This window comes from Rousettus aegyptiacus, unplaced genomic scaffold, assembly GCF_014176215.1.
Source record: "Rousettus aegyptiacus isolate mRouAeg1 unplaced genomic scaffold, mRouAeg1.p scaffold_m13_p_15, whole genome shotgun sequence".
In the NCBI taxonomy this organism is placed as follows: domain Eukaryota; kingdom Metazoa; phylum Chordata; class Mammalia; order Chiroptera; family Pteropodidae; genus Rousettus; species Rousettus aegyptiacus.
This window is the reverse complement of record NW_023416290.1, coordinates 20453947-20479117: the sequence shown is the minus strand read 5'-3', so window position 1 is coordinate 20479117 and position 25171 is coordinate 20453947. Positions and strand designations below refer to the sequence as shown.

At 32.8% G+C, this 25171-nt stretch overlaps 1 protein-coding gene across 2 annotated transcripts in view; it reads right to left on the bottom strand.

Annotated features, from left to right (window-relative positions):
• Positions 1 to 22464: 22464 nt before the first annotated feature.
• Positions 22465 to 25171, bottom strand: part of RB1CC1 (RB1 inducible coiled-coil 1) — a 76746-nt gene continuing 74039 nt past the window's right edge. For both annotated transcript variants that reach the window (XM_036232849.1, XM_036232850.1), the window contains exon 24: positions 22465 to 23864. In XM_036232849.1, the coding sequence (XP_036088742.1) occupies positions 23787 to 23864 (78 nt within the window). In that variant the 3' untranslated portion in view covers positions 22465 to 23786. The remainder of the gene's footprint in view (positions 23865 to 25171) is intronic.

The window sequence follows — 25171 nt, the reverse complement described above, 5'->3', positions numbered from 1 at the left end:
TTAATGTAAGGTGTTAATATTATGGGAAACTGGGTTCAGGGTATACGGGAACGCTCTGTACTATCTTCTTATTTTTTCTGTTAATCTAAAATTGTACTAAAATAAAAATTATTCAAACAAAGCCTAGGTTATGCATAATTTTTCCAGGCTTATTGAGATACAATTGGCACAAAATATTGTCTAAGTTGAAGGTGTTCAACATGATGATTTGGTACACATATATTGCAAAATGATTACCATAATAAGGTTAGATGGTGAATCCATCACCTCATATAATTAACTTTTGTTTATATATGGTGAGAACATTTAAGATTTACTCTCAGCAACTTTTGCGCATATAATACAGTTTTGTTGATATAATCACCATGCTGTACATTAGATCTCCAGGACTTACTCATCTCCCCATTTTAGTTTATTAATCAGACCCACGTGAGTTTGATTAGCAAAACTTATTTTCTCCAAGCATGCTTTACCAGACTGAGTTGATAATTGAACTTCTGGTATTTGCCATGTGATCTCAAATTTTCGTGAGCTTAAGAATCACTTAAGAAACTTGTAAAACATGCAGACCCACTCCAGAGAATCACTAAGTATAGCCAGAAAGAGACCCGGTCATCTCCATTTGTTGCTATGGCTCTTCAGTGGTTCAAATAGAGGTGATCACGTACACACTTAAGAACCTCTACTACACACACGAGAGCATCTCACTCAATTAGACATGTTTTTAATTACATTTATTTCCACTAATTCAGAAGATTCTCACTGCTAAAGTATTTGGAGAATTATTTTATTTAGGGCCAACACTCACCAAGAACCCATCAACTTCTTGGCCCAATGAAGGAAATCATTTGTGGAGGATGAAAAAGCACTGATTTTCATTTAAGATCATATCACCATTACTTGTTAGCAGTATTGAAAAAAGGTGTTTTTGCTTAACCCTCATCTTTTGACTCTGAATATCCTGAGGCTTGTTATAAAAGGTTCCTGAAGATCTTCATAGAAAAACTGATAAAACACATTATTTTATAGCAAGTCTTCGAATAAGGTCATTTCATTCAACATTGTTTTGTTATAATGTTGATGAGATGCTGTGGAAACTTAACTCTTGTTTATATCAATTAGCCCATGGTAAAATTGATTTTGTTATATGTCATTTCTCTTAAAGTTTCCAAATCTACTGATGTTGTTAAATGAGGACTTACTGTAGTTCAAAAGTTGTAAAAAGTTAAAACATTTAAGTAGACTCAAGAGGAGAGTCAGCTATGTTTATATAACTTTGATTCATTCCTAAGGAGGACTGAAAGTATAGTAAGTCAGGAGACAGTCTATTTGAAGTTTTGATAATGAATAACCAAGATTTAGAAGCAACTCCTTCTCTTCTTCTCTTGTGAATATGGGCAAATCACTAAGAGCTCTGAGTCTTAGCTTTTTTATCAGCAAAACAGAGTAATTCTATTATTTGTTGTGCCAATAGCACAAAGAATTGAAAAGTTTTCAGTGAGATCATGTTGCAAGAAAACATTTTTTTGTTTCAACTACAATAACTCATATGCTCCTTGTGATTTAGCACCATAAACAAATTAATTGATTGCTATCCTTAGAATAAAAGGAATTACTTAAGTGAAGAATATTTTAAGAGAAATTAACAGTATATTAGATGAAGCAGAGTATCAAATCAGCTATTTAGAAGATAAGGTAGCAGAAACATCCATTCAGAACAACAACGAGAAAAAACAATCAAAAAAAAAATGAGGATAGTTTAAGGGGCCCCTGGAACATCATCAAGTATTCCAACATTTGCCTTATAGAGGTACCAAAAGGAGAAGAGTGAGAGTGCAAAGAATTGAAAACCTAATTAAAGAAATAATGACTGAAAACATCCCTAACCTTGGTGAAGGAAATAGACATACAACCCCAGGAAGCTCAGAGAGTCCCAAATAAGGTGAACCCAAAGAGGTCCACACCAAGACACATCATCATAAAAATGCCAGAAGTTAATGACAAAGAGGGAATCTTAAAGGCAGCAAGAGAAAAGCAATTAGTTAACTGAAGGGGAGCTTTCATAAGACTGTCAGCTGATTTCTCAACAGAAACTTTGCAGGCCAGAAGGGATTGGCATGAAATATTCAAAGCGGTGAAAAGTAATAACCCACAACCAAGACTATTCTATCCAGAAAAGCTACCATTTAGAATCAAAGGATAGATAGAGAGCTTCCCAGACAAGAAAAAGCTAACAGAGTTCATCATCACCAAGCCAGTATTATAGAAAATGTTAGAGAGACTTCTTTAAGAAGAAGAAGAAAAAAAAAATTTTAAAGATCAAAAATATGAATGATAAAATGGCAATAACTATATACCTATCAACAATTACTTTAAATGTAAATGGATTAAATGTTCCAATCAAGATAGAGTGGCTGAATGGATTTTAAAAATAGGAGTCTTGCATATGCTGCCTTCAAGAGACTCACTGCATATCAAAAGTCACACAGACTGAAAGCAAAGGGATGAAAAGAGAGGTTTCATGAAAATGGAAATGGGGTAGCAATACTTATACCACACAAAATAGACTTTAAAATAAAGGCTATAATGGGAGACAAAGGACCCAGTATTTCCTTTTCTGGGTATTTATCTGAAGAAACCCAAAACAGCACTTTGAAGGGACATTTGAATCCATGTGTTCATTGCAGCATTATTTACAGTAGCCAAAATATGGAGGCAACATGGGTGTCCATCAATGGATGAGTGGATAAAGAGTCAATATTGTTATACAATGGAATATTACTCAACCATTAGAAAGAATGAAATCTTGCCCTCTGCAACCACGTGGATGGACTTAGAGGGTATTGTGCTAAGTGGAGTAAGTCAGGCAGAGAAAGACAAATGTCATATGTGGAATATAGAGAGCAAGATAAACGAACAAACAACAGAAACAAGTTCATAGACACAGAGACCATTTCGGTGGTTGTCAAACTGGAAGATTGGGAGATAAATGAAAGGCAGAGACGGTTAAGAGGTACAAGCTGGTAGCTACAAAATAGTCATGAGATGTAGAATACAGCGTGGGGAATATAGTCAGTAGTACTGTAATTAGTATGTATGGTGTCAGATGGTACTGGATTTATCGGGTGATTGTTTCATAAGTTATATAAATGTCTAATCACTGTGTTGTCGCATGAAACTGTATAATGTATTCAACTATAGCTGAAAAAAAAATAAAAATATAAAAATTGTAAAAAAAAGGAAAGGAATTAACCCTCATTGCTTAGGGCTCTCTGAAGTATTACATTCTACTTAGATTATTAAAAATGAGTAAATATGATTAGAATAATAGAGGAAAAGGCTTTTTCTACCTCAAAGGACTATCAATTTACATGCTGTTTCTACTTTTATTTTTTACTATTCAGCAGCAGAAATAATGTTCATTTATAATAAATTCTGAGAAATATAATTTGAGAGATATAGATAGAAATATTATTTATTGCTTTAAGTAAACCATTCACATAATTTATTTCTTATGAATGGACTCTGTGCCACAAGTTGAATTAATGATTTTTTTTCTGAGTGAGATCAATGGTTAAGCTAAGAATACTGTGAGAGAGAAAGTCACTAGCCCTCCTATATTGCTGAGCATGTTAAACTTACTATAAAGTTTGTTTAAATTTCTATCTTCTCTCTTCTTGAACAGCCTTTAATATAAAACAAATTCAAATAGTTTAAGAAAAAGTTACCTTATTTATCTGTGAATCTTGTAAATATCCAGAGGGTGATTAACATGATTACTTAAATCCAACTAAGCAAAGGGCATTTTTGATGGTTTTATGAAGGAATTAGTTACTTTCTATTTTATGGCTGATCTTTTTCCTCTCAGCTGCTCAGCATCATTATGGAGCATCTCCAGGCTGTCTTTGCACACCAAACCTGTGACAAGAAACTGAGCTGTGTTTCGTCTGCATTTAACACCTTTGTCTCAGCTTTGCCTCATTCCCATTAAATCCTAAGATTATACCATGGACATCTTACCTAGGAAGACTTTTCTTCAACGTTCCCTTTCCCCCCTGTAATTCTCTTTGAGAGAGATTAAATAGTCATAATGACTAAAATAATATTTCCTTGCTTTTTTGCCATATTACTGCTAAATAGACTTCCCCCTTTTTCTCACATTGAATAAGTGTTTCTGTACTACCTACTACCACGCAGAACTTCAGCACTGGGAGCTCAGCATTTTGATTTGAGATATCTAGTCCTATAATCTGCTTACACATTACTATTACTGGAAATATTTTAACTAGTCTTCACACTGACCTTTCCCCTACTTCTCCAGATTGATGGGGCAGCCATTTCTATTTTTCATCTCATTCAATCCTGTGCCCACATATCAAGTGCCTTTTTTAAACTGTCATTTCCCAGAATATATAAAAACTAAAGCGGTGGTTCTCAAAGAGGTTCTACAAACCTCACCTGGGACTTGTTAAAAATAAAAATCCTCCACCCCTCCTAGATGTGCTGTCAGAAGCTCTCAGGTGGAGCTAGTAATCTGGCGTTTAACAAGCTGACACAAGATGCTGATGCTCCCTTGTGTGAGAACCACCGAGTAAGAGGATTAGTCCTAGTAGCAACACATGGGTAATTGGAATAAGTATCCCAGCAAATTTGTGTAATTTGAAAAGAGTTTAATGAGTGGAGAGTGAAGAGAAACTACAGGTGCTATTAACAGAGAAGGTACCATCAAGGTTCCTATGCTGCAGGGAGCAAGGGGAGGAGACCTGCAGCCAGGGAGTGCTGCGCCCAAATCACAGCCTGGAAGGTCATGTTAGATAGCAGTGTCAGGAGAGAGCCAAGATCTCTATCTCACTCCACTCTCTGGCTTGTGTTCCCCATTGGTCAGATCCCACAAGAACTCTACGAACATCAGATGGTCCATAGTGACAGCAAATAGCTGGGTGGAGAAGAGGGGAGGCGGAATCAGGAGGGATGAAAGGAAGCTATCCAGCCTAACACACTAAGAAGGCACAGTTCTAACTAGCAATGAAGAACGGCCCAGTGGGTGATATAAACACAAATACAGCTTACATGATATAAAGAATATGCTAGAATTAGGGTCATCGACAACCTTGGTTTGCCTGAGAAGAGAGGTTTCCCAGAACCTGGGGCTTTCAGTGCCAAAATGAAGAGAGTACAGAAAATAACAAGCATTGGTGAGAATGTGGAGAAATTGGAATCCTTGTGCACTGCTAGTGAGAATATAAAACTGTGCAGACACTGAGAAAAACAGTATGATGGTTCCTCAAAAAAAATTAAACATAGAATTATCACATAAACCAGCAATTCCATTTTCTGGTATATACCCCAAAGAATTGAAAACAAAGACTTAGATACTTGTACATACATGTTTGTAGCAGCATTATTCAATAAATGGGGCTGGGAAAATTTGGTATTCTCATGTAAAAGAATAAAACTAGGTCCCTTTCTTATACCAATCCCCAAAATTAACTCAAATTGGATTAAAGCTTTTAGGGACCTATTTTGAAGAAAAAGGAAACTGGGCACAGGTGACCCTGGGAATCGAGCACTCAGAGCAGCAGCCCCTCAGAAATGAGACAGTTGGAAATGGAAGTACAGGGAGCAGTGTGGGTTAGGGCGGGGCAGTGCCCTGGGCTATGGTTTCCAAATCTAGTCCAACAAACGGGGTCACCCTGTCAGTACAGGAAGGCTGTACAGAGTTCATTTTTCCGAAGTCTGATGGTGCTGAGGTCTATTATGGAATAGTTTGGGAAATTTTTGCTAGAAAAACATACTGCTATCTCCCCAGAAAGCTTAAAATAAGAGGCAATTTGGAAAGATTTAACAAGACACAGAAGATTTGGAAGGAAAGAATGTGAAACACAAGAAAATTCTTTATAGAGGTGAGTGAAGATGAAAAATAAAATTGTAAAAACTTGTGCCAGCAAAGCTGGGTTGACACATGGGCATGACAGCCTTCTTGCCTACCCCCAGATTTTTTCTATTTTATGTCTTTGAAAAATAATTGTGATGTTTTCAAGTGTTGCTTTCCCTTTGCTCTCCAATCCCCAATAAAAGTTATCGTCACATTATTCAATGATTTGACTACTTTGTGTCTATCTTGTTTCTTTTTAGTGGAAAAATCTTACAAATGTGAAACAGTAAGATATATGAAAAAACACTGTAGAAATGTCCCTTTTCACTAAATACTGGTAGGTCAAACAATAATCAAAATTGTTCATGAATTTCTGTTGAAAATCATTTTTCTTTTCTCAACCTGGATTTAGACAATATTAAAAAAATCAGTATCCACTAACACAAATACATATGGCTATCATTTACAAATCAAACCATGAATGTCCATTGATTAGGGAGGTAAGATATAAATTACAGTTTTGAATTATACTAAAATTATTACTTTTTCCTTATGGGGTGGGGAGTCAAATGATACATCTTGAGTTTTTTTTTTCCCCTTTTCTTCTTTTAATAGGGGTATGGGTTTAGTTTGTTTTTGCTGTGTTTTATCTTACAAAGACTTGAAGCCACTTATCTATCCTTCAGTTCTGCTGAATCCTTTAGAAAGATGGTGCCCACCCTAAAAAGCAGAAAATTTCCAAAATTAAAATTGCTCTTAATTTCAGAGCATTTTCTCTAATGTCCTATAGATTTATGTAATTTTATATCTCTCCATATAAATTTGTTTTATCTTAAATAAAATTCTACCAAAGATCAAAAAATTTAGAAAATCAATTAGAAATTAAAATGCCAAGATTGTTCTATCATATTACAATGCATTTCTTCTCCAACTGATAATATTTTAAGCAGGATGAATTACAAATTAAGTGAAACATGAAAAAAAAAGAAAATTGAAGGATATTTGGTTAAAGATGATAGAAAAGAGGCATTTAGAGAATTTTATTATTATTTCTGGAAACTCTCCAAAAACTACAAAAAGAGCAAAATACACACATTCAATTTCAGAGAAGCACGTACCAGTAAATATCTATAGCAGTAACTATCCAAAGACTCTAGAATATCTGCAAGAGTTAGACTAGCTGGGATATCTGTAAGAGTTGCCTCTTAACACCTAGACAGGAGTGAAGATATGGGTAATCCCTTTATTTCTGCTGATAGAGGACAATTTTTTTCATCGTATTTGGCTTCAGTAGAGTGTTTTTTATCTCAAGTTTTCTGTTTTGCTAGGCTGTTGCTTTCTTGATCGTTTCACCATGTAGAGAAAACATCATCATCTACTGGTATGATTCATATCAGGTTAATTGAGAGCCCAGTTGTCCTATAAGCTCACATTTTAGTTAGGAAATTCTTTAATTTCATAAAAAAAGTTCTTACTTAGTTTCAAAATTGTCTGCTACTAAACACTTTATATTATAACTAATTTTTGAAATGTACTTAAAGGTTTTCAGAGTACCTAATATGCATTTGCTCATTGTGGAAGGTAAGTCAGAATTGTTTTATATGCCTTCAAGAAAGCTAATGAATTGGAGTTACAAGGAGAATATTTTAAGAATCCGAGATTATGCAAAGATGAAATAAACTATCCTGGGTGGTAGTAACTTTTTTCATCTCTGGAGCATTTCAAGCATGAGTTGGATATCCCTAGGGAATTTTTATGTATTACAGGCAAGATTTAAGCATTGCTTAGGTTTTTGGAGATGATGGCCTTTATTGTCTCTGATATTTTCTGATTTTATACAACTCTATTGATAATTTAAAATAGGCTGGGTTTCAGAATATTGAGGCCAAGGCAACTGTTTGATTTCACGCTTTTTATCTAAATTACAATGGAAAAGATCATATGCCATTTAAAGAATTTATCTATTAAAATTTTATGTTCCTGAGAAGTTGCCTACTAATTGAGACTAGATTTTAAGTAATTAATTTCAGGAAAACTATCAAATATTTATTATAAATAAAATCTGGATAATTAAACATGTAAAAAATACATGTTTATATTAGATTTTTCATCCTTTATGCCTGAGCTTAAAGAGAGATTTGAGCTAGATGTATGATAAAGAGAGGCTTGTTGCCCTCAGCATCTGTGAATATTAGCTAATTTTAAGGAAACAAGGTTAATTTCATATGCTCTTTTGGTGCCCTACTTATTAAACCAATTGTCATGTTTATAACAAGTACTCATAGATGTCAAGTAGAAGAGAGGAAATAAAGTATCATAAACTTAATTACCAATAATTGAAACACCACACTTACTTGAGCAAGATAATTATTGTTGTTTTCAGTGGGACCATACTCTAGCAATTGTGAGATTTTGCCTAGTCTTACCTTCTGCCACTAGGAAACAAATCCAGGCATACTTTAGAGGAGCAGATGGGCAGTAATAATATGTGTTTCCTAAGTATATCACTCAAAACCTAAATGCCCTCTCACTTATTTGTTTCCTTATTGTACTATTAGAGGAGTTCAGACTACTTGAGTATTGTCGATAGATATCTAAATTAACTCTATTTAAGGCATCTCTCAAGTATATTATTTCAGTTGCTAATATGTGAACAATTTTTTGTGACAGTCAGCAATGGTTGACGAAGCCTTTGCTGCACCTCTACAATGATGAACTTTGGAATATATATTTAAAGGCTTTTTATAAATTGGTCCACAAACTTTTGTAATGAAAATAAAATTGTCTTAGTTAGAAGTACTAAATGTCCCTGTATGAAAATATCTTTCAGTTGTGATTTATCCCCGTTTTGTCATCATTACTGGTAAAATAATTTGATTGACGTATCATCACTAATAGAGAACTTTAATAGAATCATTAGAATTTATGTTTTAGATAATCTTTAGAATCATAAAATATATAATTTTAATGAATTAATGACCATTGTTTAGAGCATGTTTAATACAAGAAGTTGTCAATATTAGGTTTGATGAAATAAAACTAAGTATCTAAGGCTATTTTTCATTTCTAATAAATCATGCTCTTAAAATAACAAATACCCATCAGTAAAAAAACTACTAATAAGTTACTAAGAAGACTGAATCACTAAAGCTACATATAAATGCAAAGTAATTTTATTGAAATCAATCATAATTTATTCCTCGTATTGTTAATATATATGGATTTGGGGGCAATGTGCTAATTATACAAAAGAGAAAGATATGCTAAAATATTTACCCTGTGCTTATACAAAGAAGAGGCATGTAGCTAACCATCTACTGTGTAGACTATCATTCAAAGCACTTAATACATGACAACAACTTTAATCCTCACAAACCCCTTTTGAGTTGCCAATATTATGACTATCCCTATTTTCATTGTATAAATGGAGGAACTGAATTATGGAGGTCACTGCTCCAAGGTCAGAACTTATGAATGGCAGACTCAGGGTTGGAACTAGGCAGTTTGCTCTACACTTCATGTTCTCAGCCTTCACGTGACATCACGTGAGTTTCTTCGTCCCTTATTAATTTAGTCACTGTCTGTAAGCATCTAAACCAAAACAAATTTCACCATTTTTGCACGTCAAGAGGCTTTTTTTTTCTTTTGACTTGTTTTAGGATGGCATTTGAGAGATTGTTATTAATTTGGTGGTCCTCATCTACAGATAGTACATTTGCATTTCTGCAAAATTAGCAATTAGTTTCTTGGCTTGGCTGCAAGCATTTTTATGTAACCACTAAGATAATAAACAACTCCTACTTTTCCATAAGCAGAGTTATCTGTTAAAATGCAAGTCACAAAAGGGCCAAAATTTGAAATGGTCAGTGATCATTTAAGAAGCAGTATTTGCCTGCAATAGCGCTCTTCCACATCATGCAGACGTTCCGTGGTCATTGTGCATGGCTCCGTGTACCATCAGGGAACACTGAGCCCCATCTGCTGGAAGTCAGCATACTCACCAGGCTGGTGGCCAATCACACTGGATGCTAAAATGTTTAGTGAGTAGCTTTGATTAGATTTGTTCCTGCCCTGAAGTTGCTTACAAGGTAATATTTATTTATCACATAATTTCCTAATTTAAGGCAATTTTTAACATGTAAGTTTTAAATACATTAATTTAAAATTTTTTCATAAACAATATAGGGCATGTAGAGAATAGACATTCCTTAGCATTTTCACATACAGCCATCTTCAGCAATGCAGGAGGAACAAGCACAGGCTTTACTGATGTTTCGTCTGAGGATACACTTGGACTCTCCAAGACTCCTTTCTGGGTCACTGCCCATGACCATTGCAAGCTGGATTCAGTAGTAATGGGCAGCAAACAATCTTTGTTTTCTAGATGTTTTCCCTTAGGAGGTGGGAGTCAGTTTATAATGTGAATTCAAGGAGACCAGCTGAATCTGGAAGGTGAGGTATAGGACTAAATTTCCAAAGATAGAAAGCAATTGAGGTAGCCTGGACATCTCTCACCCAACACGCTCACTGCACTGCCTGACACACAGGAGTATAAATCACATGAGTTTGGTAGAAAGGCCTGTAAATGCGGGACTTTAAATGCTGAAGAACTCAACACTTGATAAAAAGCCGTTTCCTGAAACTTTTCAAAGACTATGACCTAATAACTTGTACCACACAGATTAATCCAAGTTTGATGAGATTGCCAAAATACTATAAAATTTATTAAGACACCTAATTATAATTTTTGTTAGCCCAGTTAAGGTTTGCAGCTCTGAGGTTTCTGCAAGCAGTCTTGCATGATGTAACTGTAGTGCTCATTAACCAAGTGGTACAAAAGCACTGTAAATACAAAGCAGAAACCCATAGACTAGAAAGAGAGAAAAAGAAAGAAAAATAGTGATAGAAGAAGGGCAGGCTTAAATTTACATGTAACAAATTCTGATTTGCAAAGGTTTTAAAGTCATAATAAAAATAAAATTAAATATCTTGATATAACAACTTTGATGCTACTAAAAAGTTAAATTTTTTCCTGAAGAGAAATTAAAACCAACAATGTAGGTGGATCAAACTGCTAAGACAATCATCAAAGTAAATGATGTGTGATTTAGACCCTGGAGCACTAAAATTTTTAGTTTCAATTTTCTCCTTTTGATACATTCTATTAAAAGTTTAAAAAAAAACAGGTTTCAAATTGTTTAGAGAATTTCTTAGCTTATTTTGAAGTAATTTGACCCATTTATTTATTGTTCTTAGTAACTTTCTTATTAATTTGTATTTACTTTTAATTTTATAAAATAGTAAACTTTATTATATTTGTAGAAATAATAATTTCTTGTGAGCTGTGTTGACCATTTTATTTTGGTTATTGCACTCACCGAAGATACTTTTTCATTAGCATGTAGATAGATCTACCTTTTTTCTTTTCTCTATAACTTTTTTCTTTTATTTCTTTCTCTTTTTTTTTTTTTTTTTTTTTTTGTAAAATTAGAAAGCATTCTCCCTTCTAGGATGGTGACAATATTTAACTTGATCACTGTTCTTACTTTTGAATCGTGTCTACAGTTTCTATCTTTGATTCATCTGGATGTTATTTTTGGCAAGGGACTACATTGATTTTTTTTTTAAAGCAAGGCAGATGTCTCCTCTGCCTAAATTTATAAAGTGTGTTGATTTGGGTAAACTGGCCTCTTTTCTCTGCTGCTTTATAAAAGGGATTCACTTCTGATGTGATGTGGGCTTCAATGATGGATTAGTTGAGGGCAGAGAGAGCTGTGGGTGGTCTTGGCCAGAGACTGAGACATGAGAGAGATGTGGGTTGAGATGAACTTTGTAAAGTTTTATCCAGCACTAACAAGCACCAGCATGGTTGACACAGAGAGCCCCTTATACAATGTGAAGGGAACTCTGGTTTAAAAACTCAAAATAAATCATCTCACTCTTACTATCTTTCTACCATAGTTAAAGATATAAAACTGGCTTCTCTTTTTCATGCGTATACCTCCTAGGCTACAAGCTACATAATTTAATTCAATTAAGCTTGCATTTTAAAAAAGGGCAAATCATCTGTTCTGAGCACCAAATCTTTTCTAGGGATGTTGTTAACTATTGGAGCAACACACTTTTTTGAAGTGTCAATGACTTTAAATTTTTAAGCGATGAAAATCAAAAAGCACAGCTTTTCTCCTTTTTTTTCTTTGAAGTTCCCTTTTTTACCATATTTATCCATAAGCAGACATGGACAAAACATTCTGTTGTCTAAAATTGTGTAACACTTGATTTTAGGCTAAAGAACTCCAAAATGACAAGAAGGGAATAAACTTGTTTTGAGTGCCTCTGCTAAGCACTGTTCTTGCCTTTCTGGAACTCATAGCCTAGATGTGACAGTCAGACAGGATGACAAATGCAAGATAAAGACATATAAAAATGGACAATGAATTTAAAAGTCTAAGACGTTTTTCATGTATATTGGATATCTTAAAGTAGAAGTCCAATATGATACTTACCATGTTTACATTTGGGAGACCAAAGGGAAGCTAGTGGCCTCTTTGAAGAGCCAGACTCGACTGGAAAGATAGAAGCCTCGGTCCACATCCTTCACACTATACATCCTTCCACCCTCACAATGACTTGTGTACAGCAGAAAATGGGTGTGGGTATAAATGAAACATGGATTTCCCAGCTGAAGTGAAAAGAGAAAGGGAGAGTAATGCTGTTTGTGGTAGAAATGGGAAGCAGGGATAGGAGTTAATTTGAGATGAGGGTAATTCCATTCGTCTGTAATAGCTGAATTGGTGAGTAATGAGTGGAATTCACGGTCCTGACCCTGAGCTTGTCCATTAATCTTTCTAAGTATCAGTATCTTTATATGCAAAAACAGAGAGAGAGAAAGTGATGTAGTTCAAGGTTGGAAAAGATGGTGATTTGGCTTTCTTGACTCAATCCTTGAAACTCTAGAAAAGAAAAAGTTTGTCAAAATAATTTGCAACTAAAGCTCTGAACAGTACTAATATGAGTAGTGTCAAGAGAAACAAAAGGGGCTATGAGCTTGCTAAGATTGCCTTCAGGGGAAAGGTTTTATTTGGGAAAAGTATGGATAGAAAGAAATATAAATAAAGCTATAGACATTTATGGGAAAATAAAGCATATATGTGTGTCTTTATAAACCAGAGATAATAACTGGAAAAAAATTTTTTTAAGTATATAACTTTTACATAAGTACAAATAAAAAGGAAACAGAAAAAATACTGTCAATATCAGAAAAAGATTGTCCTAAAATAACGTTTAAAATAAAAGTTTAAAAAATTCATCAACATATTTTCTACAATAGACATTTAAAATTTATGAAAGGTTAGAAATGAAAAGATAGAGAAAAATATGTCAGGCAAATATAGAGTGAAAAAGAGCAAAGGTAGCAATTAAATATATGATGAAATATATTTTTAAAGCTAAAAGCATCACACAAAACAAAGGAATGTTGTGTAGAGGTTAAAGGGAAAATATATTGAGAAAACGTAACAATTATGAATATAGATCTGCTTAACAATATAACCTAAAAAATATATAGAGCAACATATGAAAAAACAGTGAGAAGAAATATACAAATCAAGCATTATAGTTACTTAAAAATTAATGAGTAAAACACACATATAAAGTCTATGACTATACCCATTTAACTCCACCCTAATGAAAACAGGCTATTTTTAGCACACAAGTCTTCCTCATGTCCCTTCTAGAAAACTAACTTCTATCATCATGGTTCAAATGTCTATTCTTGAACATCATATAAATGGAATCACTTAGTATATAATCTTTTGTGTCTATCATTTTAAATTCATTATTGTGTCAGTGATATTTCTTCATGTTGTTGCTACATAATATACCACTGTGTGAATACACCGCAATTTATCCATTCTTTTATTGAAAAGTATTTGGATTAGTTTCAGTTTTTATCTATGAACATTACTGTATATGTCTTTTGGTACAAATATGCACTCATTATTCTTGGATGAATACCTAAGGGTGGGATTGCTATGTCGGTGTAGGAGCATGTTTAATTTAAAAAGATACTACCACGTTTTCAAAATATTTTCCCTCCTGCAGTATATGAGGGTTCCAATTGTCCCAATTTCTTTGTCAACATTTGGTATTTTCAGTCTTTTGAATTTAAGCACTCTAGTGGGTATCTAGTGGCACCACTTTGTGGTTTTGATTTGCATTTTTCTAATGACTAATGATATTAAGCACTTTATTGGTAACTTATTCGCCCTTTGGTTAGCCTCTTTTATGAAGAGACCATTGACATCTTTCATTCATTTTTAAATTGGCTTCTTTGTCTTTTTCTTATTGATCTGTAGTTTTTTTATAAATTCCAGATATTAGTCTCTCGTTGGATGCATGTATTGCAAATATCTTCTCCCAGACTGGGATTTGCCCTTTTCTTTATTTTGGTCTTTTAATGAATAAGAGCTCTTACTTAAAGTGAGATCTAATGTTTCAATCTTTTACTTTAATTGCTTTTCTTATCTTCCCCAGGGAAATAAGATATTTTTCTATGTCTTCCTAAGGTTTTATTGTTTTACTTTTTACATTTAATTTTATAATCCATTTCAAATATATTTTTCTGTGTTTCAAATAGTTTGTGCATGGTATGCATGCAGTCAAGGCCAAAATTCATTTCTTTTTTTTATCTGTTACCCTTCATTAAGCATCATCCTTTCCCTACTGAATTGCAGGGGAACCTTTGTAGTAAATTGGTCGACTATATTTATATGTATGTCTATTTCTGAATTCTCTTTTTTGTTGTTTTATTTTTCCATTTTAGTCTGTGAGCAGAAACCAGGACTGAATTTGTGGGGCCAGCAATAATAACCTCCCAAGATGCTATTATTTTTAGGCTGATACATGAAGGCTTTGTCTTGTGAGTCCTTTTAATTTTTTCCCTGACTCACTTTCTAACCCTTTATATGAACAAAGATGGTAGTGAGCTCCAGGACATGTGCTGGCAGTGGTGACTCAGACATTTTTTACCATATATTTTTTTATGTCTACTTTTTCTAATACAAAAAAATTTTTAAAATAAAAAGTGAAATGACATAAATAATGAAACTTTATTTTGCATTATTCATATGCATTTTATATGTTTGTGATTGTAGATCGGAACTCCCACAAAAATATTGTACAAATGTTTTGAGATCTCAGAGAAATAATGGATAGCGCTATAATTTGGGATTTTAATATTCCATTTTTAAATTTTTTATGCATAAAGATGATATCGATTTATCTTTAATCTTGGCATTTAGTAAAATTATTATAGATATTTATTTATAGAATCTTTTATTTGCAATGTATGATATTTTAAATTATCTTTTAATTAGAAAAGTACATTTTTACTTCTTTGTGAATGGAAACATTAGCTACATGAAGAAATATTTATGTATGCTTTGGTTGTAATATTTATATGAAATAAAATTCCATATATTCTTCATTAACTGACAACTAAACAATCTCCTGATATAAGTATTGATCAATTTCTCTGATGTACCCAGTGGGACTAGTATACCAAATTCAATTCTCTATAAAAACTGGGCCACTGAACACTTAATGCCTTGTGAAAATTTCTTAGTTCCATCTAAGAATGTACTTGGCTCCTACAAAAATGGTTTCCGCAATATGTGCAGCTGTAATTGTGAAATTATGGATTCCTCTTTTTCTCTTCCTAGATTTACTCTTGCTTCCTCAAATGTTCCACGAGCCCTTTTGAGGTCCAATCTAACACAATAGCTTATTGATAAATGACAGTTTCTTGAATCATTCTGGCAAGAAAATTTCTGTTAACAGACTAAACTCAGAATAAGAAAACATTGTTCAACAGAAGTCAATTTTGATTCATTAGAACTAGGGAAAACCTACTGTTTGTTTGCAGTCACAATACATGCAAATTAAAGATCAAAAAAGGACCACATTTTTGCCTGAGATCTTTCTATGAAGACCTTAGTCTATGAAGATAAGCCAAATAGAGCTAGAGGATATAGATATGTGAAAGTGGTGATACAGCTAGTGATCACTTTTCAGTTCAATTATTTTTGAACCATATAAACTGATACAAGAAACAGTTGAGGCATTTTTATATTGATCCAAGAAAGACCTATTTAAATATTAAGATGATTAGTAAATTTATTTGGAAATGAAAAAATAAATTTATACCTATACCTCAATTCTTTTACTGGTGATATGATTAGTTTTCTGAAATCTTTAATTCCTATGAGAATAAAACAATAGCGAAACAAATATTTTTCATATGTCACGTTTTTCATGAAAACTATACTTCATTTTAGAAAAAAATTTAATAGTGAAAATAAAAAAGATTGTATCTAATAAATGATATAAACTAAAACAGGGACCTAAATATTTAACATAGTTGCTAAAATAATTTTAAAATACAAAATACAGTTATTAAATAATCTTTAAGTGCTGCTACACCATTACTTTTGGAATGGAAATCTAAATATTTCATTTGTAAATTTTGGTCTTAAAATTTTTATCCCAAGGAAAACATAGGGAAGAGAGCAGAGATCTTTTTAGCATTCCTTTGTATCTTTAAATACCTAGATATCCTCTATATGCATGTCTGAGGGCGCTATGATTTAACTTTTGTGGGATTTTGATGGTAGGCTGGGGTCAGGGTGGGGAGCTTAAACATCTTTTATTATTATTATTATTATTAAACAAAATAACGACATTGATGAAGCCTAGGAAAACGACCCTACAACATCTAATTAGTGTTTTGAAAGCATGTAGAATAATTTTGAAATCTTTCTAGGAATGTATAAATATTTGCACAGTACTTTTCAATATGCAAAACACTCTCACTTTCTCTCATTGCTATCATCACAACAAACTGAGGTTTATTTCTTACAGATAGAGAAATGGAGGCTAAAAAAGGTTACATGTTAACCAGTAGTTTACTTTTTTTAGTCTATATTCGAACAGTTTTATAAACTAAAAATGGTCTGCCCTGATCAGAATGGTACATTTTGAAACCTATAATTCTAAGCAGCAAGATTTGCATAAAACTGGAATTTCCCAGAGGAAACATGTTTTAAAGATGCTTAAATTTAAAAGATTTACCAACTTAAAAGGATGATTACATGCAAGTCATGCATTTTGGAAGTTTGACTATGGATATTGATGATTTGGGGCTATTGATAAACTTGGATGGACCTGGAGGGTATTATGTTAAGTGAAGTCAGGGAGAGAAAGACAAATACAAATGATTTCACTTATATGTGGAATCTAAGAAACAAATGAACAAAGGAAACTCATACATACAAAGACCTGTCCGATGATTGCCAGAGGGGAGAGGGGTGGAAGGACAGGCAAAAAAGGTGAAGGGTACTAAGAAGTACAAACTGCCAGTTATAAGCTATAGGGATATAAAATACAGCATAGGAAATATAGTCAATAATATTGTAACAACTACGTATGACAGATGGTTACTGGACTTATAGTGATCATTTCAAAAGGTAGATAAATGTCTAATCAGTATGCTGTACACCTGGAATATAATACAGTATGTCACCTATAATTAAAAAAAAAATTTTTTTTAAAAGCTAACACTTGAACACTGGAAAAGGTCAGCATAAACTGAAGGCAGATGAGCAGAGAAAGCTAGGAAAGGAAACTGGTGGGGAGGACATGTCAGTGTGTGAATAGCACTGAGAGGTGCGTCCCCACATTAAACTACAGAAATAGACCACTATGGCAATCTGACAACTAAACCTTGCTCCAGTTTCCAGCTTGCCAGGCCACTTTTTGATAATTCTTTTTGGTAACAAGAGAAAGAATTAATCTATTCTATACTATATACTCTTGGCAACTATATTACCACAAATAAGTATGATGTTAGTTTATACCCAAATCATACCCCCTGTGACATGGACTGTCTTTGTACAAAAGCATGATGAAAAATTAGTGCTACTGAGTCATGATACTAATTTTTTAGGAATGTTTGAGTCAGGAGACATTTCTTTTGACATTCCAGTTATATCCACGAGCTTCTATGCACCTCTTAATATTCTGAACTATGACTCATCACTTAGCTCATGGTGAGACTGCGACTCTTGACTGAGAATACTCTGATTATGGATAACATAAACAGCCAGTTTTTCAATAAAATCAAAACTCGTTTGAAATGCCGCTCCAATGTTTTAAGCAGTGCGCAATTGTTTGTTTTTATCACCAATGAGGGGGCGCTTTGGGAAATATTAGGGACCAAAGTTGGAAGGCGACCTCTAACTAGCACTCCAGGTCTCCATGGAAATATCAGGATCAGTGATGAGAGAATTGCTGTATAGAGCAGAATTTTTGAATGCTCTAACTCATTCTACAATACTGTTATTTGCAAGGCATTTCAGAATTTTAAGTTATATACAATTGTTTTAAGTGCTAATTGTAAGAAGAGCCCTCTCGTAAGATTTCCAGAGTGTAATGGCCATTGCCACAGCTGAAAAGGTTGCTCGTGCTCCCTTGCATTCTCCAATACAGGCTAAATTTGAGGGATATTCATGAAAATATATTTTTTAAAAGAACCTACTTAAGCACATGATGGTATAAAAAAACAAAAGTATACCTTTCCACTAGGCTATGTATTACTTGTTTTATAAGTGATATCTGTGTATATGGTGACATTTCCAGAAATCATACTTCTCATATAGGTTGAAGAGCTAAGCTTGTAATATATAACTGCAATTGCTGAGAGTATTTAGGCATCGGGTGTGCTTGAGATTAGGCCCTACACTCTTGGAGAAGTTTTAAAAATCATTCTTAAGAAACCAATTCATCTTAGAAACCTGAGCTGGTTGAGTAGACATTCATTGATGGAACAGAATTCCAAAGAGATTACAAGAGACATCTACATTAACTATTCACTGAGTAATAATATTACTGTGATGAGTGGAGGAATTAATTGGTGGCACTCCTAAACCAGTCTTGTTACACGTGCATTCTATTATTGCTTTGATTAGAGGAGTACATGGAGGGCTAATCATTCATTGTTATATTGATGGTTGCCACGTGTTTCTACTCACTTAGAACCAGTACTGCTGCTAAGCCTTATCTGTTTTAAGGTGGGAATTTAACAGTTGGAGCTCAACCTAAATGGCCTTTGAGTTTGAAATACCTGACAAGTATGTAAACCGAACAGCTTCCAACCAACTGTATAAGTCACATTATGTTAGGAATTGTTGAAAAAATTTCCATCTTACCCATAAAGATAACAAATTATGCAAAGCATTTTTAAAAATTGGCTAAAGATGGCTTGTTTATAGTCTAAAAGTATGACTAACATAAAAACTATCAATTAGTGGACATTAACATTTTTAATTACTTGCCAGTGTTCACTAGCAAGCATAAGTAAAATAGGTAAATTTATGAAACTTAGGTTTTGAAGTAAATATTAGTTTTGTGGCTTTCGGCATCATTAAATCAGATGCTTTTAAATCTTCTCTAGACCTAACTTAAATTGTGGTGGGTTAAAAATGAATTTTTGTAGCTATTCCTTCACTTTGAATCTTAGTTGGCTCTGTGCCTTAGTTTCACCAATAGACTGCTATAAATGACATAATTTGACTTCCATCTTACTCATAAAAACCTGAGCTCCTAATTCTGAAACAATGGCCAAGTCACTAATTGCTCTGAACCTGTTTTCTTGTCTTCAAAAGTACAAGGCCAATTAATAGTGATGTCATCAAAAAAAAAAAAAATAATAAGGTGAATTAGCACCCTTGGAGAATTAGCTTCCACTTCAGGAACCAAAGATAGAAAAATTCCTCAACAAAATACTAGCAAACTGAATTCAGCAGTATATTAACAGAATTATACACCATGACCAAAGGAGATCCATTCTCAGGATCTAGGGCAGTTCAAGGCTATGATCATCTCAATTGATACAGAAAAAGCCTTCAATACCTTTTTGTGATAAAAACACTGAAACTAGAAATTGAAAGGAACTTCCTTCCATAAAAGTCATATATGAAAAACCCACAGTGAGCACACAATGGTGAAAGCCTGAATGAAAACTTTTCCTCTGTCAGGAACACAAGGATGTGCATCCTCACTGCTTCTGTTAAAGACTGAACATTTCTGAAAGAAATTAAAGAAGATATAGATAAGCTGAAAGACATGTTTAAGAATTGGAAGACTTAATATTAAGAAAGGCAATACTGCTCCCAAAGTTCCCAATTCTCATCAAAACCCTAGCAGCCATTTTCCAAAATGAAAAAGCCAATCCTAATATATACAGAAATATCCCTGTATCTCCCCATATATATATAGCCATAGAAAGGAATGGAATATTTACATTGTTTACTTATATATATAAAAAAAGGGCTAGGACAGGTGACTTTTAAGATTTTAAAAGGGTTTAACATTTTTCTATTTTCTGGATAGTACAGGGAGGGATTAAAAAGAGTTGGCAATCAACTTTTTAATGCCTTATTCTTAAGCACAAGGAGATCAACAAGGAACACCAGACAACTAAGGAACACTTCCAACATGAAATAAAAACACCAAAGTTAATAAGAAAATAAAGATCGTGGAGACAAAAGAGAACTACAGAAAAATAATTTATATCTTCAGAGAGATTTAAAAAGATAATGGATCCTATCATGGAAGGTAATCAGAACTCTTCAAAGTTAAAACTGTAATTGCCAACATAAAATTTCAATAAAAGTTTGAGACATTGAGGAAACTCTCGGAAAAGACTAAAATATCAGATAAAAAATAGGAAATAAAAATACAAGGGAGATTTAAAAGGTCTAACATACAGTAAAAGTTTGAAGAGAAAACAAAAAATTAAATACTTTCCCCTAGAGCTGTAGGACATGCGTCTTTAGGTTAAAAAGGTTCGCTGATTGCCTGGCAGTGAGAAAGGAGATTGGGAACTGCAAGACATCATCATGCTATTTTATAGTTCTAGGTCTAAAAAGGGGCTTCCAAAGATTTCTGGGGACCAGATGGGTGGGGTAAAAACATATAACCTGGATGTTAAAAGACAATGGAGTAATTTCTGAAAAAAAAATCTATATCCAATTAAATTGTTAAGTGTGAGCCTATTTTATTTGCAGAAATTCAGGAAATTTATCTCCCACTGTTTCTTTCCTAGAAAGTTACTTGCTCATAAACTCTAGCAAGAGCACCCAAGAAACAATGGCTTTCTAAGAATATTGACATTACTTCATATCCTTAGAATGATGTAGCAGGCTTAGAGAGCAACCAGATCAGTTTGAAGAGCTAATGGTTCCAAAATGAGGTCTCTGAGAAAATGTGACTTGAAAGAATATGAAGCATTTAAAAAGATTAAAGCTATGGTAATTACATGATAATAGCACAGGAGAAAAAAAAAGAAAAGCTTCAAGACAAGACTATGACTGTAAAGAAAGGAAATGAATGGTAGTCAGGACTTGGCTCAACACACATTTACAGTCACGATAAAGTAAATGTTAATGAAGCAGCTAGAAAGCAACTCACTATACATGAAAGCAGAGAAAGTTCTTATGAAATAATTAAGTCTTGATATCATGAGAAAGTAAATCAATAATGTAAATTGATCAAGAAATAGCAGTGTAGTCATAATTTGGCACATAAGATAAAAATGGCTAAGAAAAGGTAAAATTATCTCTAGGTGGTAAAACTGAGAAATATGACAAGGTTTTGGGGCATGTTAATTTATGTTTTACACCATAATTTTTAAAAATAAATTATAAAAGTTTAAATAATTTTGTTCATTTTGTTCTTAGTATATCCAGGTACCTTTGCCAAAATAAAGGAACTACTCGCATAATTCATGTATTCTTAAAGTTTACTTGCAATAAAATGTGATTTAAATATTTAATAAAGTAAGCTACATTTCTATTAGAATTTGAATAGTGAATTCATAGGTTTTGTAAAGAAATCACAATAGCTAATGTTTTTACTAAATACTTGTTTTCTTTTAAAATTGTTCAAAGCATTTTAGATTTATATTTTCAACACTTAATCTTCAAAATAATCTGAGATTGGTACTATTATAACACCATTTTATAGAAGAGAATACTGCAGTTCAGAGTGTATGCAACTCGCTTAAAGTTAGATCTAGAACTGGAACTCTGGCATTCTGATGCCAAAGCTTGTGACACTGACTTCAAACCACTCAAAGGTAACAACTCAATTGATGACTTGATTTCCAGGTTTCATTTTTCTTCTTTTTAACAACAGCAGCAAAAAATTTGCATTTCCTTTTTGCTTTATAAACCGGTATGTGAACACTGACAGGATGGATGTAAGAAAAACTATAAGCAACAAAATCTAACATGAAATATCAACATTAATGAGACGATGGATTTGATGTGTCAGCCCAATACAACTCCACAGCACAAATGACGACATATTAAATTTGAAGGGTTCCAATTAAGTAAAAATAGGCCACCTGGCTGATTCATTTAGACTAAACCAAAGCTGCTTATTTAACAAAACCACTCTGTATATAAAGTAATTTACTGCTTTGGTATTCTTTGCATTAAGATGTCATGGAAAGATTAAATAGAAACGTGTGAAGTCATTTGTTCATTTATTCATTAATATGTTGTCAAATTCGGTTTTCTATACACTATGATGTTTATTCCATTTTCTGTACTGTTAGATATACATATTTAAAAAAATATTTAACTTATTTTTATGAAGAAATTAAATATTTTCTGAAAAAAATCATTTTATTATTGTTCTCTAGCAACAAACCTGAAACAAATCTCATTCAACTCAACTAACTCATTTAAATACCTTTGCACCACAGCAATTTGTCTCAAGATCTAGTTTACACAATTCTATTCTACATAACACTGTTTTACCCTGTTACACAGTATACAATTAAAGAACATTTTTTGTAATAAACGTTTGATATAATACAGAACAAGTTTATCCCATATCCCAGCACTCAAATATATTAAAAATGTATCTTTCTTTAAAAGGCACACACATTTACAGGTTCAAATCTTTATTGTTTTAAAATTCTACATGTCTTTTACAATACAATATTTTGTTATTTAAATGACCTTTAAATGGTTAATGTACAATGAATGTTTTTTCAGAAATTGAACCATGAATTATGATTTCATCAATATGACTATTCCAAACAGAATAATAAAGAGGTTGGGAAGGCTGCAGTGCTGCATTTGAAATTGTCAGTAGCACAAACTCTTCCCTTTAGAACCCAGGTGACCAATTTGTTGAAAGTGCTTTTGAAGATTGCTAATTATGGCTGATCTTAAAATCAGTCAGTTAAATTGAGTTCTTTTTCATTTTGAAATCTCAAAGGGCATTTAAAAAAATAAGTGAAACAATTTGCTTTAGTAATCTACAGAGGCAAACTCAAAATTATGATTATCTGCATGCAATAACACTCCTCTTTAAATACTTTTGAAGAGTTTATACATTTTATAAAGAATGTGTTAAAGAGTGCAAGTTTTCCGATATTGATCTCACAAAAGGACAAATGCTGGTAATAACTAACATTTAATATCTAAGTTCAAGCTAATGTATATGTAACAGGCTATTAATATGGCTAATCATAAGCCACAATGCACAGGGTATGCCCTTTGAGAAAATGAATAGTTTGGTCCACACTTCTAGAGTTATTTGGGTTGAAAAAAAAAAAAAACAGCAAAAAAAACAAAACCATTTTAATGCAGCCAAGGGTTTTGATGAATTTATTGTTCCTAAAACATAGCCAGTTAAAACGTAAATGTTGTACACCAATGAAGTATATTGTCACGCTGATTTTTGTATAAAAGTATGGCCTGATGTTTCTGGAGTGATAAATGAGCACTGTAGGACAAATCAGAAAAATGTCACAGAATGTATTAATTTCTTCCGTAAGTTATACTTTCTTATTCCACGACACAGCTTTCACTCTGTAAAACTTTGTCCCCAAGGGAACCTTAAATCTGTTTTGTGCCTAAGAATAAAAAAAAAAAGGAATCACTTTAAATGATTAAATCAAATTACATAGGTACCATCCTGTCATACTACTCAATGCTACAGTATTGGGGAAAGGAGTTATTGAACTATACACGATCTACCCCTCAACATAGTGAAGATATACTGAACCACTAATACTGATGGAAGAACATAGTGCAAAGTGAACCATGTCATTATACTCATTCCTTGATTTATGCGGCATTTTTTTATACGAAGTTTTCATATGCAATACATATTCCCTGTTTACGTGGACTTTTTATACAAAATTTCCATTTATGTGGTCTCATTTTATGCAGTTCTTTCTTTTTCATTTCCATTACTGCCAATTACTTTCTAAAAGATAATAGTTTAACTCAGCAATGTACAAAGAACTAATACTACTCATATATGATTATTAATGATCTTCCTGTTTATTAGATGGCAAATAAAAAAGCATGATGTTTTTTGGGATCGGTTTTACAAATGATTTGCTGTAGAAGCTGAAAGTTACATGAAGGAAAAATGTCTTCCTTTTAAAACACTTTTACTTTTAGATAATGCACCTGGTCATCCATGCAATTTAGAACATACAAATGTAAAAGCTACATATTTGCTACTGAATATAACTTTCTTGATCCAACCTTTAGATCAAGGCATTATTTCCATCTTTAAGACTAATTATATTAAATGGAGATTTAACAATATTTTTTTATTATAATTTAAATTATATTATATTAATTTATAATTTATATATTATAATTTAAATATAATTTATATTATATTATATTATATTATATTATATTATATTATATTATATATTTAAATAATATATAAGTTTATATAAATTATATATATTTAAATATAATATAAATTACATTATATTAAATTTAATTGTAGTAAATGGAGATTTAACAATATTTTTTAATAAACATGAATGAGTCAGTTACAGAAGACTGGAATAAATACAAGTTTTAAGTTGTATACTACTTTAGCTTTGAGTGATATATGCCATCAACTTTAAATGCTTACTGGAAAGTAATATGGCCAGAAGTGGTTGTACCAGGGAATATGCTTAAAACAACTAAAGGGGATTAACTGGCATTATTAATTTATTAAATAGATTTCAAGAAGAAGGCTCTGACAATTTGAATGTAGATAATATTAACGAATTACTGGTAGATCACGATAATGAATTAATTCACTTAACATCTGAAGCCTATCCTGCCGATGAATATGGCAGTGACCTTGTAACAGGTTTCATTCACTGCAGAAAATATTTACAGAGCTCTTCAACTGGCCACAAAA